The sequence below is a fragment of the Maylandia zebra genome, linkage group LG16 (assembly GCF_041146795.1).
Source record: "Maylandia zebra isolate NMK-2024a linkage group LG16, Mzebra_GT3a, whole genome shotgun sequence".
In the NCBI taxonomy this organism is placed as follows: Eukaryota; Metazoa; Chordata; class Actinopteri; order Cichliformes; family Cichlidae; genus Maylandia; species Maylandia zebra.
In genome coordinates this window covers 4,103,285-4,117,216 of record NC_135182.1, presented here as the reverse complement: position 1 = coordinate 4,117,216, position 13,932 = coordinate 4,103,285, and the positions used below count along the sequence as shown (strand labels likewise).

The 13,932-nt window shown below is 42.1% G+C and overlaps 1 protein-coding gene across 1 annotated transcript in view; it reads left to right on the top strand.

The window, feature by feature from the left end:
• Positions 1–2,516: 2,516 nt before the first annotated feature.
• The window catches only part of klf7b (Kruppel like factor 7b), a 68,313-nt gene continuing 56,897 nt past the window's right edge, over positions 2,517–13,932 (top strand). The window contains exon 1 of the mRNA XM_004568940.4: positions 2,517–3,004. Within this exon, the coding sequence (XP_004568997.1) occupies positions 2,903–3,004 (102 nt within the window). The 5' untranslated portion in view covers positions 2,517–2,902. The remainder of the gene's footprint in view (positions 3,005–13,932) is intronic.

The following is a 13,932-nucleotide window of genomic DNA, read 5'->3' as shown; positions in this document are numbered from 1 at the left end:
ATAGAGGGTCAGTAGAATATTGATCCATACTCCTCCACCCCCAGACCCCTGCTCTCTGACTCCTGCTCCTTCCTCTTTCCTCTCTTCCTTCAGTGGCAGACAGAGCTGTGAAAATCAATGGGGAAAGTGTCCTGAAACAGCTGATCTAGAAGCCATCTGGCCCTCATATTCCTCCGAGACGAGCCGCAGGTCTCCAGAGATGAGACACGCGGAGAAGAAGCGGGGACAGAGCAAGAAGACGCACAAGCGCACAAGGCAAGTGTTAACTGGACGCCACGTAAATCCTCACTATGTGGCTGTTACATAAGAGAACAGGTGGAAGCAATCTAAGCTTATTTCAGGAACATTTGATCTGGCCCTTCACTCATTTAGCTGTGGGATGAGCATGAAATCGATTTAGTGGAAAATAACCTGCTCTACTGGGATTTTGATTTTGCACTATTCTGTCCTACCACGACTTAGATGAACACGTTCAAGTAATTTTGCATGATGTTCTTGTTTCAGCACACTGCCTGTCAGTTTCAGATCATTCATGACTCCTTCTTTATCATAGCCAATCTTTCCATCCATGTGTCAAATTTCTGAACTTTAGTGACCTCAGCGTTATTTATTAAGGCTGATTATCAATCTGTCACATTTACATGCAGTCAGGGGGGCAAGGGGGGGCAAAAGGGGAGCGGGGGGGGCAACTGCCCCTCCAGTAAAGCCCCCTCTTTACAAGTTAAAATACTTGTGAAAACGAATTGTTTATTTGTTATAAAAGTGTTTTTGTGGATATTTTATTTTGCCTCCATTTACATATGGAGAGATTTTTACATACTTCTCTGAAGTGGTATATGCCACCCTCCCTAGACATCTTGGCCCTCCTTTGCACCAAATTTTCTAGATCCGCCACTGCCAGCAGTTACTCTCATTTGTCACAGTAGCTAGAGAAGAAGGAAAGTGGGAGAGAAGCAGAGGAACTGACGGGAGGTAAGTGATGGAAAAACAAAGAAAGAAATTAAGCAGAGAAGAGAGGAAGGATGTGACAAAAGATCCAATCATCCTGTGAGAAAAACTGCCCACAGAGGTTTTATAAAACGGTGCTCCCCATCAAACACTTTCAGAGCGTGGAAATTATTTCTGCCATCTGATCCTTTAAAAGCCTATAACAAGTCAAGCGGATCCCGTCTGTCGGATCCTGAAGCCTGAAGACAGACAGTTACTTCAGTTTTCAATAGTAATAATAAAAAAAAAGTTAGTCGTATCAAATAGATCACAATGAACATTAGACACAGAAACAGTAAAAAGCTATTTATATTTGATTATGTTTTTTTTTCTCTCTAAGCCCTAATATTAACAAAATGATGCTTTCAGAGCCTTCACGGCTCATTTTTATGAATATTACGTTTATTTTAAATAAGTCTCTATTTTATTTATCAAATTTGGTTTGATTTCTCTAAATCTATCTCCACAGGGTACTGCTTGCTCCAGCATATTGTTTCAGAAGTTATTTACATATAATTTGCACTATTCAGACCCAACTAGAACAATTTGGTGGAGGAGTGGCCTCAGGTTCACCTGAAGCCAATCAGAATACTGCATACTGAATAATATTTAAAGCAAGCAATGGCTGCAGCTGGGTGAAGAGGTTTGCATAATGGTTTTATGGAGTCTCATCCAGTCTTATGTTCAGGACCTGATGTTGCACAGGTGAGACTTATAGAGGAGGTATGGATGCACCACGTGCTTCAAAAGCTGCATATTCTCCTGTAATCACTCAATCAAGAAAATATCTTAGGAAGGGAAACTGAACTGTAGAGTGCAGGCAAATTTATTTTTGAAGAAGTGGGTGTTAAACTGTGAAGGTTATATTTATTGTGTGAAAAAAAGTGTAAAATGTAGCTTTATTTTAACTAAAAAAAACAACAACATGTAAACTGATCAGGTGGGTGGATGGCGCTGAGCTCTCCCCTCTGCATCAGTGCTCTCTGTGTAGACGTCGCCACGTGAAAACCACATGGAAGCTTCTCTGCGGTGAAGCTGTAACACCACCAAAGAAAAGAACAAACACACACATTTTTATTTTCACACCTCATCCCATTGCTCATGCTACTTCCACTTCTTTCTGCAGTTTCATAGGGCGGCTTACATTATTTTGTCACTGTTTCCTCGCAGCGGCGGTGGCTTCTCTCGTTTCTCTCCTCGCTGCTTGTGCAGTCTGTAATAACTGAGAGTGGAATGCTGGCGCTTTTATATAGGCCTCTAAAAATAACTCACCCCTCACTTCCATCTACAGCCGGAATGACAGCCCGCTCCAGCCAATAGCGACTCTGAATCCCCTGAACGCTCCGCCCCTCTCACTCTTTCTCCTCGCCTCCTTAATTGGACGCCAGTGACATCATCAACCCTATTTACCTTATAAGGTCACGCATGAAATTGACTGACAGGTGGCTCCTCCTCTGCTCCCCTCCCCTCTCGCACCGGTCGCTTGGAATTGCAGCGGGGTCCAGTCTGCTGCTGGAGGAGCAAACCTGGCAACCTGGCAGCTTGTACTGAGACCGATTGGCAATCTGGCAATGCGGAAATAGATCTGGCACCCCCCAAGCCAGGACTGAGGAGAGAGGCGTGACAGAGCGAGCGGAGAGGAGACGGGATAGCACTGACAGAGATCAAATTATCAACTCTTCTTTCCCTCTCAGCTTTTTGTTTTTCTTTTTTTCATCAAAGTGTTCAGGTGCGCTCATCCGCACCAGATTTGGGCTTTTTTTTACATTTTTGTTTTGTTTTTGGGGGTTTTTGTTTTCTAAAATTTGTTTCTTTAATCTGTCAAGTGTGAGGAGAAGAACGAAGAAGTGCGTTTCTATCGTTTGGATTCTGGACTTCTTTACTGACTTCTTCTTTTTTTTCTTTTTTTTCGAGCATGGATGTGTTGGCGAATTACAGTATTTTCCAGGAACTCCAACTCGTCCACGACACTGGTTATTTCTCTGCGATGCCTTCCCTGGAGGAGAACTGGCAGCAGGTCAGAGACGATGCGTTTTTCTCGTCTTTTCCGGGAAACTGACGGGCTTAGAAACTGGGATGCGTGCGCTGGGTTGCTGTTTTCCGCGTGTGCCTGTAGTGTTTTGCACCAGCGGAGCGCTCATGAGCGCCAGCGAAAGCCCCGTGTAGTTGCGTCTTTTTTTTCTCTGCTCACATGGAGCACGGCGAGGTTCGCTGACAGGAGAAAACACGCACACGCATGGAAAACAGGCGCGGGTGGGGGGAATAAGCACGGAGCTTTACGCACTAATAGCAGTATCCCCCCAAAAATGCGTAAAAACCCTCTAGTCATACCAATGATCCCTTTCATTCCCTTTAACCACACTTTCGGCTTCATTAAAGCATCTTATTAACCATTTAAAAGCAGAAGCATGACGCTATCGCTCCGTGAAATCCACCGCTATGATTTTGAACTTAAATGGCTTAAATGTGAGAAACATGTGGCCACATCCAGGGTATGCATAGTGCCAACGTTTGAATGCTGTGGATGAAACTCTGAAAGTGAAAAATGCCGCTTCCGTCTAATTTTGCTTGTAGTTTTGGTGATGATAGTTTTTTTCCACGAGGCAGAGAGAAAGGGATCGGCGTTCAGTTTGTCAGATGAAAAGCAGATGAGGATGCTTTTAAAGTTACTCCAGTGTTGTTTTTAACGCTAGACTGAAAAGTCTGAGCGCTCTTATGTAGTTTTAAAATTAACCTTTTTTTGGTAACTTTACTGGGAAACCTTGATTGATCTGCGCTGTTGTAGACTGTGTAGAATGTAACTGACAGGGTCAGACGCGAAGTGAAGGTGAAAGTGAAATTTGTGTCTTTGCAGTCTGAGCCCATGATGGAACATTTAAGTGTCTGAATCCGAGAGCGTGATGCCGATGCTGATGTGATCGATAGATCAGATATGTTTGGACTAACACGCACACACACACACACTGGAGGAGAGAGAGGGGAGCTGTGGAAAATGGACACATGCTTAATAGCAAGTGACTTGATCTTAAATAATATATTCACATCTGCCACTGTTTGTTTGCAGATAATCCTGTTGAATTATACATTAAGCACGTCACCCTCTATAGAACATACAGTGGACCCTTCATGCGAGCCCGCAGACTATTTTATAACATTTTTATTCAAATGTAAAATCTTAATTTTAATGGCATGAATCAGATAAAGCGCGATTTTCTCTGTACGTACAGCCACGCGAGTTTTGTGGTCTGTGGGTCCAGATGTACCACATCTTTCATTTTTTCTGTTTCACACACAGAGGCGATGTTTAAAAGGCTAAGCAACACAGTATATCGTATGGGTCATGTTTTATGATTTGCTAACCAATCACAGGGTGATATTTTCACTTAAGTTTTCCCTGCTTGAACTTGAGAAATGGAAATATCTGTTAATTGGAATCCGCCTTACAGCCTCTTGTAAGTGTGTGGGTGCCTTTATATGAAATCTAATGTTCAGTAAATCAGTCCATCAAAAATCCCCCAGTGGATCCCTGCATGGCACAGTCCACTCCGACAATGCTGGATTGCTCTGTTTCATGTATTTGAGTAGTAGAACCATGATAATTCCCACGGTGCTGAATAAAGCCCAAACTGCGGTTCTCCTCTATGACTGTCTTACTGACACAAATTCACAATGTCTCATCCTATTTTTAGTGCAAACAGCACACACTTCCAGCCACAGTAACCTATTTTTTCTGTCTGTTATATGTTAATTGATTAAGAGTGTTGAGGAGGAAAACTAATTAGGACTAGTCTGGTGAGTTGGAGCAGTCTTTATTCCTGTTTGCTGTCCAGGACACCATGTCTTGGACACCTGAGTTATTGATTTTCTTGCAAATTTTTACTTGGAGATCTGGGGAAAAAATAAAAAATAAAGGTTAATACATACATAAAACACACACACACACACACACACACACACACACACACACACACACACACACACACACACAGCTACTCCACAGCAACAAAAGCAATACCATCTAGGTAAATAAAATAGTTGCCACACAAAAAGAGCTGACGCTGCCCTCTGCTGAGCAGTTTTACCCCCCCCCCCCCCCCCCCCCCCCCCCCTCACTGTACTTCACACTGGGGTAAAATTTGTACTGGTTGTTGTTCTTTGCCATTGAAGTGTATGTGGTGTCTTCATACCAAAAATCATAGTTACATGTTCGTTCTTGTGTTACAAACTGAGCATTCGAAAGTCCTTAACTGTACGTGCAAAGTAATGCACACAGTAATCAGGTTAATTAGGGTAATCAAGAGATTTTTTTAAAGCTTTTCCAAGACAGAAGCGCTAACTTGATGCTAAATGCAACAGAAATGTAGTCATTCATTACTTAGCTTACAAGACGTGTAGAAGACTCAAAGCCTTTCGTAGGTCAGCCACTTCATATCTACAGTATTACTGAGCCAGTCTAAAGCAGGCTCTTCTAATTAACTCGCTCCTGTTATGGCTAGTTAGCTTTGAGCAACTTCCTGCCAATCAGCAGGACTGGTTAGTAATAACATGTAAATTAATCAGTAGGTTTTCTTTCTTTTTTTTGCAGTGATTGTTCCAAACATGCTTAGCCTAGCCTATCACCAATACTTAAGGCAAAGTTGCCTTCCAAGTTATCAAAGTTATAACATGTACTTTTAAATACTGAAGTCTCTTGTAGTTAATGAGCAAATAGCAAGCTACATAGCATAGGGCTACTTTTTGACGTACAAAGCAGTTGCTGTAGTTTTCTTAGTAGGGACATTTTAAATGAAAAGAAGGCTAACTTCAAGCTTTTCTTTGGGTGGAAGCTAGCAGTTTTCACCTGCTCACAGTGTTGGTGCTAAGCTATGCTAGCAACCTCCCTGACCTCTCTCTACACAGAACACACAGAAACAATTGCAAATACTATTTTATGCCTCCAGGTAAGACATTCAAACAGCATCCAAAATATTAAGAATTTATTTACTTACCCTGCGACTGTTTAGCCGTACAAACTCCCCAAGACAAGAACTAACAGACTTAAAAACTCCTTTGTCCCACACGCCATCAAACTGTTTAACTCCTCTCTGGAGGGGAGAGGGAGGGGAAACAGGAGGACAAAGGAGGGGGGAACAACTAAGCTGTAGTGCCTCTTCACCTCACTGTACAACACCTTGTGCAATACTTTTTGTAAATAGTCAACAGTGCAATAGACTCAATACTTGAAATGTGCAATTCACTTGTATTTTTATTTTTTATTCCTATTTATTCTATTTATCCCCTTTGTATATTTTATTTATATTTGTCTCTGTATTTATATATATGTGTGTGTGTGTATATATATATATATATATATATATATATATATGTATAACAATTCTGTAACTTCGGTCGTTGCTGTGCTTTTTGGAAGTCGAATTTCCCAGAGGAACCCACCCGAGGGATTAATAAAGTTCTATCTTATCTCTTATCTTATCTTAAACAGCTGAATGTGAGAGTTCATTTACATCAGAGGGAGCGTTTTTGATTGAAAACTCAGTTTTCATTGTGGAAAGTGCTGGGTGATTATGGATGGAAGGCCAAAGCTTTGAAAGAGGGAGGAAAAAAATGTAAATGTGTTTTTGTCGAATTTATCTGCACAAGTGGCGACGCAGAGGGGAGAAAGACAAACATACACACACATAAACCAGGCACACCCACGTTTTTTTTTTCCTACTCTTGTTCCTTCTGTCTTCTTCTATCCCCTTATTCACTCCATCACACACACACACACACACACTCACACACACACACGCTTGGCTGGCATGCACTAATGGAAAGCTGTGGTCTGGCAGGACTCATCCCGCCACTTTCGACAGTAATTGGCCGTTTGCTGTCAGATGGACGGAACAACACACACGCACAGACACACACTCAGGCAAACAACACACACAAGGAAGCAGATTTGTGGATGTCATTTATCTTTCCTGACTGTCCCTGTTCCTGGTCTTTGTTTCCTCATACAGGCCTCTTTTATCAGGCTCTTTGCATCATGGCTAAACATGTGGAAAACACACTCTCGCTCTCTCTCTCCTGCCTATCCGCCTTAGTGCCTCTGACAGTATTGAGCCCATGGTCTGTGTGTAATTGCTGCATCTTTGCAGGTTTGGGATGATGTGATGGGCTTTGGGGATTTGTGAGTGTGTGCCGAGTGGCTCAAGGATCAAATAGCAAATGCAGGCTCCCCAATTAGATGTAATCCATTTATTTCAAAGCAAGGCTACTCCAAAATCTGATGAATGAGGGGGAAAATGGACACAGTGAGAAAAGAGGGACGACGAAACTGAACCCTGGAGCAGACGTTTAGGTTTCATGTGGTTGCTGTAAATCTGCGTTTACAGTCTAATATGCTATGTCGACAATCTTTGCAGGTGTTGAGCCTATTCCAACGCCCAACGGTGCTTTTAACTGGCCGACTCGCACGGTCTCTTTCTCATCTCATCCCTTAGTTTACATGCTCTGTGTGGCCATAATTCCTTTCAGGCTGATTGATTTATTTGCTGTGGTACCATTACAGCACTATGCTGGCCCAGCAAGCTCAGTGTCACTGAGATACAGTGTCTCCATTAGGCCAGCCTACAACCCTGTATCCTTTTCAGGAATGCTGTCTGCCAGTGTTGTGCCTATGTGTGTGTAGATTTAACCATGAAACAGCTCTGGCCAATCAGTCGGTGCCTTTTCAGAATGAATCCTCAGAAATCTAATCTTTCATATTGCTTGCCTTAATATGAAATAATAAAATTCAGAAGCAGAGATTCAAATCATAAAATGTATTAGCACTACTCGTGAACATCAAAACTCACGCCAGTAATAATTGACCGACTCGGCTCAAAAACTTGTCTTTCTCCTCATCTTCTTGGTAACCTGTTAACCTACTGCATGGACCATTACATGAACCCCTTTTTCTGTCTATGTCTCTTTCTCACTCCCATTTTTGTCTCTCTGTGTCTGCCCGTGGCTTGGGGCAGGCCCGGGGAAGTTTGACAAGATAATGAATTGCCATGCATGCTGCAGTTTTTCACATTTCACAGCCCAGTAACTCTGTATGTGGCGGTGGAGGAAAGAATGGAGGGGACGGAGGGGCAGCGAGACACGGAGTGAGAGGAAAGGATGAGAGAGACACCAGAAGACAGATAAAGTGAATAAAGGCAGATGAAAGTTAGTCAGAGAGAAGAGAAGATGTTTGTCCATCGCCTTTCTGCTCTCATCTTCTTTTTGCCCGTGTCATTTCCCGGCATGTGTTAATGCAGACACACTCACACACACACACACACACACAGTTATGTAATTGTATGTGGAACACAGCTGCTTCCTCATGGTCGCAAAAAGAAGATGGGTGAGGAAAAAAAACAAAGGAATGAAGAGAAAAAGAAAGAGACAGCAGAACAGAGAAATGTAGCCGTGGCTTGTGTAATGCCTGATTCAAATGTCGGAAAATCAACTTTTTAAACAAAGCCACTTAAAACTGAATTGATAAGTTCTATTCAATTCAGTTTTATTTATAAAGCGACAAATGACAAGAACAGTCACCGCAAGATGCTTTATATTGTAAGATAAAGACTTTAGAATAATACAGATACATTGATGAGCCCCTATGAGTAAGCACTTGGTGACAGTGGGAAGGAAGAACTCCCGTTTAACAGGAAGAAGCCTCTAGCACAGGTTCAGGAAGAGACAGTCATCTCTAATAACCGGCTGGGGGAGTTAGAGGAGGGAGACACACTGGAAGAGTGCCAGAGATGAAGAATAAAAATTGTGATGTCTTGGTTTCAGCTTTTAATGCATAATATTAGTTAATGTTCTTTTATCCTTACAGTTCATCCCTTTCAGTTCTTTTTCTCTTTTTAGGCTATGCTTACTTATTAACACATCTTAACCGGACAGTGTTTTGCTGTTCATACAGCATCCATCCTTTAGTCTAGAGGGAAACAGATCAGACATTATGATCACGTGCCTAACATTGTGTTAGTCCCCCTTTTTGCTGCCAAAACACCTCAGACTCTGTAAGGCATGGACTCCACTAGACCAGTGAAGGTGTGCTGTGGTACACCAAAATGTTAGCAACAGATTCTTTAAGTCCTGTAATTTGTGAGGTGGAGGCTTCGTGAATCGGACTAGTTTGTCCAGCACATCCCACAGATGCTCGATTGGACTGAAATCTTGAAATTGCCAATTGAATGCCAAGTCAACACCTCAAAGTCATTCCTAAAACATTTCTGCTTTGTGGCAAGGTGCATTATCCAGGTACATTATAATTAGCTTTCAACAGTAGTCTTCATGGAATGAAAGGGGTACATGTAGGGCAGTGCGATATGACCAAAATCTCATATCCCAATATAAGAATTCTATCGTCCCGATAACGATATAAATCACAAAAATGTAACATTTTCTGTAAATTCTGTGAATCTCGGGCAGCTCGGAAGTGTTTCCAGCTGGGCGTCGTGTAGCTGGAGTCGAGTGTTTTAACCGATGCATGAAACAATACATTTTTAGACATAAGTTGTAACGGCTGCCGTTTTCTTTGTGAGTATTTATTACACGGCGTGCTGCGGGGAAAAGCCTGTTCTAACGTTTGAGTCTAAGGTCTATTTTTTAGCACCTGACGGCTCTTTTTTACTTCTCATCCGTAAAAAATCTGGTCTTTCACGTGATTCAGTTTATTTTGAAAAGTCTCAACAGGATCTTGAGCTTTATTGTGAAAGGTTTATGTGGAACATAAACAAGCGGACACGCGATGGTTTTACCGTCGTTGTTGCTAACCACAACGCATAAAAACAGGCGCTTGTCTGTTAGTAGTGTGGTTATATAAAATATAAGAGAAAGAGAGAACTTTAAGAAATTAATATAGCCACTACAGTGACCATCAAAACCATGAAAAAATATTGCCGTAAACAGTTTATTTTGCGACACCACGAAACAAATGATAGCATAAAATGAAATGATAGACGTTTTTATATCGTCATCCGATATATATTGTTATATCGAACAGCCCTAGGTACATGGTCTGCAGAAATGCTTAGGTAGGTGGTACATATCAAAGTAACACCCACATGGATGGCAGGACCCAAGGGTTCCCAGCAGAATATTGCCCAAAGTATCACACTGCCTCTGCCTGCTTGCCTTCTTTCTATACTGTGTCCTGGTCCCAGGAAAGAAACACACTTGCTCTCGGCTTTCCATATGATGCAAAAGAAAACATGATTCATCAGATCACGCCGCCTTCTTTCATTGCTCCGTGGTCCAGTGTTGATGCTCAAGTGCCCAATGTTGGTGTTTTCAGTGGCCAGCTTGGGCATCATGACTGGTCTGTGACTATTCAACCCCATAAGCAACAAACTGTGATCCACTGTGTATTCTGATGCCTTTCTGTCAGAACCAGCATCACCTTTTTCGACAGCTTGAGCTACAGTAGCTCATCTATTGAATCGGTTGGTACAGCCTTCACTCCTCACGTGCACCAGTGAGCCTTGTGTCACCAGTAGGTCCAGGTGTACACTCTTCCAGTTCCAGTAGACCCGACCAGAATTCTTCTGTGATGGAAGATTGTGTTACTGGAAATTAAACCAAAAGCAGCTGTGTCTTCCACGATATATAAAACGCGATCGCTCCAGCTGAATTGTGTTAGTGCTTCTGTCAATTTTCATACATCTCTTACACTTCTTTTTTTGACACCTTTGCTGATATTGTAGCTGTCAGAAATATTTCACATCTGCAGCTACAACTTTTAGAAGCACCAGACTTCATCGTGTTAATGCGAGTGTTTCCATTCCTAACTGAAACTTGCCATGCTTAGACTGATTGGCAGAAGCCCTGTTTGTCTTCGTTTTTCATCCTGGCGATAGTCTAGGCTGACCTACTATTAGCCCTCTGCATGCTGGGTTGGACTACCCGGGAACTTTATGGTACAGCGGCTGTGTCTGTTTGCGTAGGTATTTGCCTATGCAGAAGAGTTGCTTGCAGTCCTCCAAAAAACCTACAGTGCGTAGCTCGGCATAGATGATGCTGTGCGTTTGGGTGAAGTGCTGATTGGGTGAAAAAGTGACACTTTTCAATGATTAAAATGAAGCCCACTATGAAATTCTGACATATTCACAATTAGGAAGTAGTTGCAGATATTACAATCCAGTGACCGGCACAAATCAGAGAAGCATTTAAGGCTGTAACAGTAAACAGAGGCATTGAGACACAAGCACGCTGCTCCACTTCTTACAGTGTGGAAGCTGGTGCCAATTCTGCCTTCAATATGAGCCGCTCTAATCACTGCATTCATTCACTTTCTTTTTTATCGTGCTCCAAACACACACAGTTATTGTCTTTTCCTCATAATTTGAAATCACTCGAGTCAAACGCACACACACACACACACACACACACACATAGGCACTTGCCCTGGAACCCATAATTCAGTAAGTGAATAAGGCATTCAGTCTACGGTGGCAGAGATTAGATAAGAAAGTGAGCAGTCAGACTGCCGCGGCAGGAAAGCAGAACAAATGAACTGCACTCGTGATGGAGAGAGCTTATACTGTGAAAGCCATAGCCCTGATCTTTCAAGATGAGTGGTTTTCTATGGAGGGCAACTCTCCAGCAGTATTCACCATGGAGCGCGATTACTACAGTTTACAAGGAGATTTACCCATTCATATCTTCATGCTTCAAGCACACAGTGGGAATGTGCTATTGTGTAGTGAATCATCCTATTATATGTCATGTGTTGCATATATATCGATTTCCCACTTGCTTTTTTGTGGTATTTTAGGATCGGTTCTTGTCTGCCGCACTACCTGCCTTCAGATCTGAAGAGCTATCGGTTTCGTGTGGCTCTGGTGGAGAGAGCACTGGAAGCAGTGGAAGAATGGGTGCTAAGATGCTACAAAACGCTCTGCAGCACTGAAGGTGCTAAGCCTGGGAACAGCCTGCGATTTATAACCATTTAAATTCTATATAATTGTGTTCTGTAGGACATCAGAACTAAAAAGAAACAAAAAAAAAAACCAGAAGCTGTTTATTTAAATAGACCCCATCGAAATAACTGATGATGTTGTGTCTGGTTCCCATTGCCTTCTTTTAATTATAGCTTGATTTGACACCTGAAAAGTTTATGACTCCATCCTCAGTAACTGACAGCGCTGTTATCTTTCAATAAGCAGATTTTTACATTAGAAAAATATGTCAGTTTAATTGCAAAGCAGCTCTTTCTGTCAGATGTTTAAATGGATTACAGGATACAGTGTATCGCAATAATTACAGTAAGCAGGTCTGTTTTTTTAGCTTCTCTCCTTTTAGAATGGAGTTTGTAGATAAATGCACTTGTATTCGGGACGTTATTGGAAAATAAAAAAACCCAGGCGTGTCTGATTTTATCCGCTTTTCTTAAGAGAAGTCCTCGTGGTGATCACAGGCTGAGCTCGGGTGAGACGCACTGTCATACGCACACACACACAGACACACACACACAGGTGTGTTGTATTGTGTATGTGTTTGTGTCTCCACATCCTGCTGAGCTAGTGTTTGCAGACCAATTGGCTCAGGGATAAAGACTTGTGACCTGGCATCCATCCAGGCCTCTTATTCTCTACTCAGCCATCTCTCTTTCTCTCTCTCTGCCCACCTCCCTCCTTTACTGCTCCCCCCGTTGTCTTCCAGACGCCTCTTTGTTTATGCACATTTTGAATTTGCACATTTAAAATGGAAGTGCGATGCTAGGAATTCGAGGAAATGCCTCACTTGCCTCGCTGGACCGAGGTGGAAAAGTTGATCAAGTTGTCATATAAAGGCAGACAGAAACCTATTTTTCCAAATAAACAATGACACTGTAGGGCCGGCTTCCTCTTCCCCCTTTGTTCTTCTGGGTTTTTTTTCTCATTTATTACTACAAAAGTGGAACATTGGTAGAAATCCCAAAAAGGGCAGCTAACAAAAACATGCCGTGTTTGGCCAGAAACATCTTTCGTGCACTGAAAGCAGCAGCACTGAAATGTCATGATGTTCCAGAAGTGCTGCTGCAGCTCTTTTATAATGTGATTTTCTGGGAGTCTCCCTTTTATTTTAGCCAATAAATGCACAAAATGTAAAATTTTACTTTTAACTGGATGGCACTATTTTCCAGATTTGTTAAGCTTTGCAAGCTTTTCATTTCTTTTTAGTTTCTAGCCTTTAGTTTGTACTTAACCATCAGCCACCTGGGTGCTCACATGCAGTGAGTGTGCGTTTGTGTTTGGGCAATGACATCATTCGTAGTGTGCAGAGGATGTTGACAGTGGCTGAGGAAATGAGTGTATGTGTGTGCTAGCTTGCCAAGGCCAACAGCTGGCAGTACACCATCCAGGAAGGACTTACACATGCATGCATCGCCATTGATTTCACAAAGATTTCATATAATAGAGTGAAGACCAAACTATGGCTTTTAAATGTGCCAGTAGATTTTTTATTAAATTGTAACTCAGTCTGTTAGTTAAAAAAAACCTAACAATTCATGAAGTTATGCAAGAAAAGAATTCTCACTTTGGGCCCAAAATGTTCCAAATGTTGGGCAACGATAAGAAAATGAAATATCGCGATAGAATATGGGTAAAACGCGCATGCGCAGTGCCTTTGTTTTTATACGCACATGGCGGAAAAAGCATGACGACGATGGAGAATAAGAAGGGCAAAAGCGGATCGTTGAATGAAACAGATGAACCAGAACTGGTTTGTAAAAATGCTGCAACTTCAGTGGTGTGGAACTGGTTTAGCTTTCGTCTGTCAAATACACAACAAAGCACATTTTTGGTAGAGCGTGCTAGCGGGCCGTCGTTATTACCGTGTTGTTTGGAAAATACGGCACACTTAAAATCAATCCTTTGATTTTTCTGAAAGTCGACAGAGCCCCTTATAATCCCGTGTGCCTTATGTATGAATTCTGGTTGT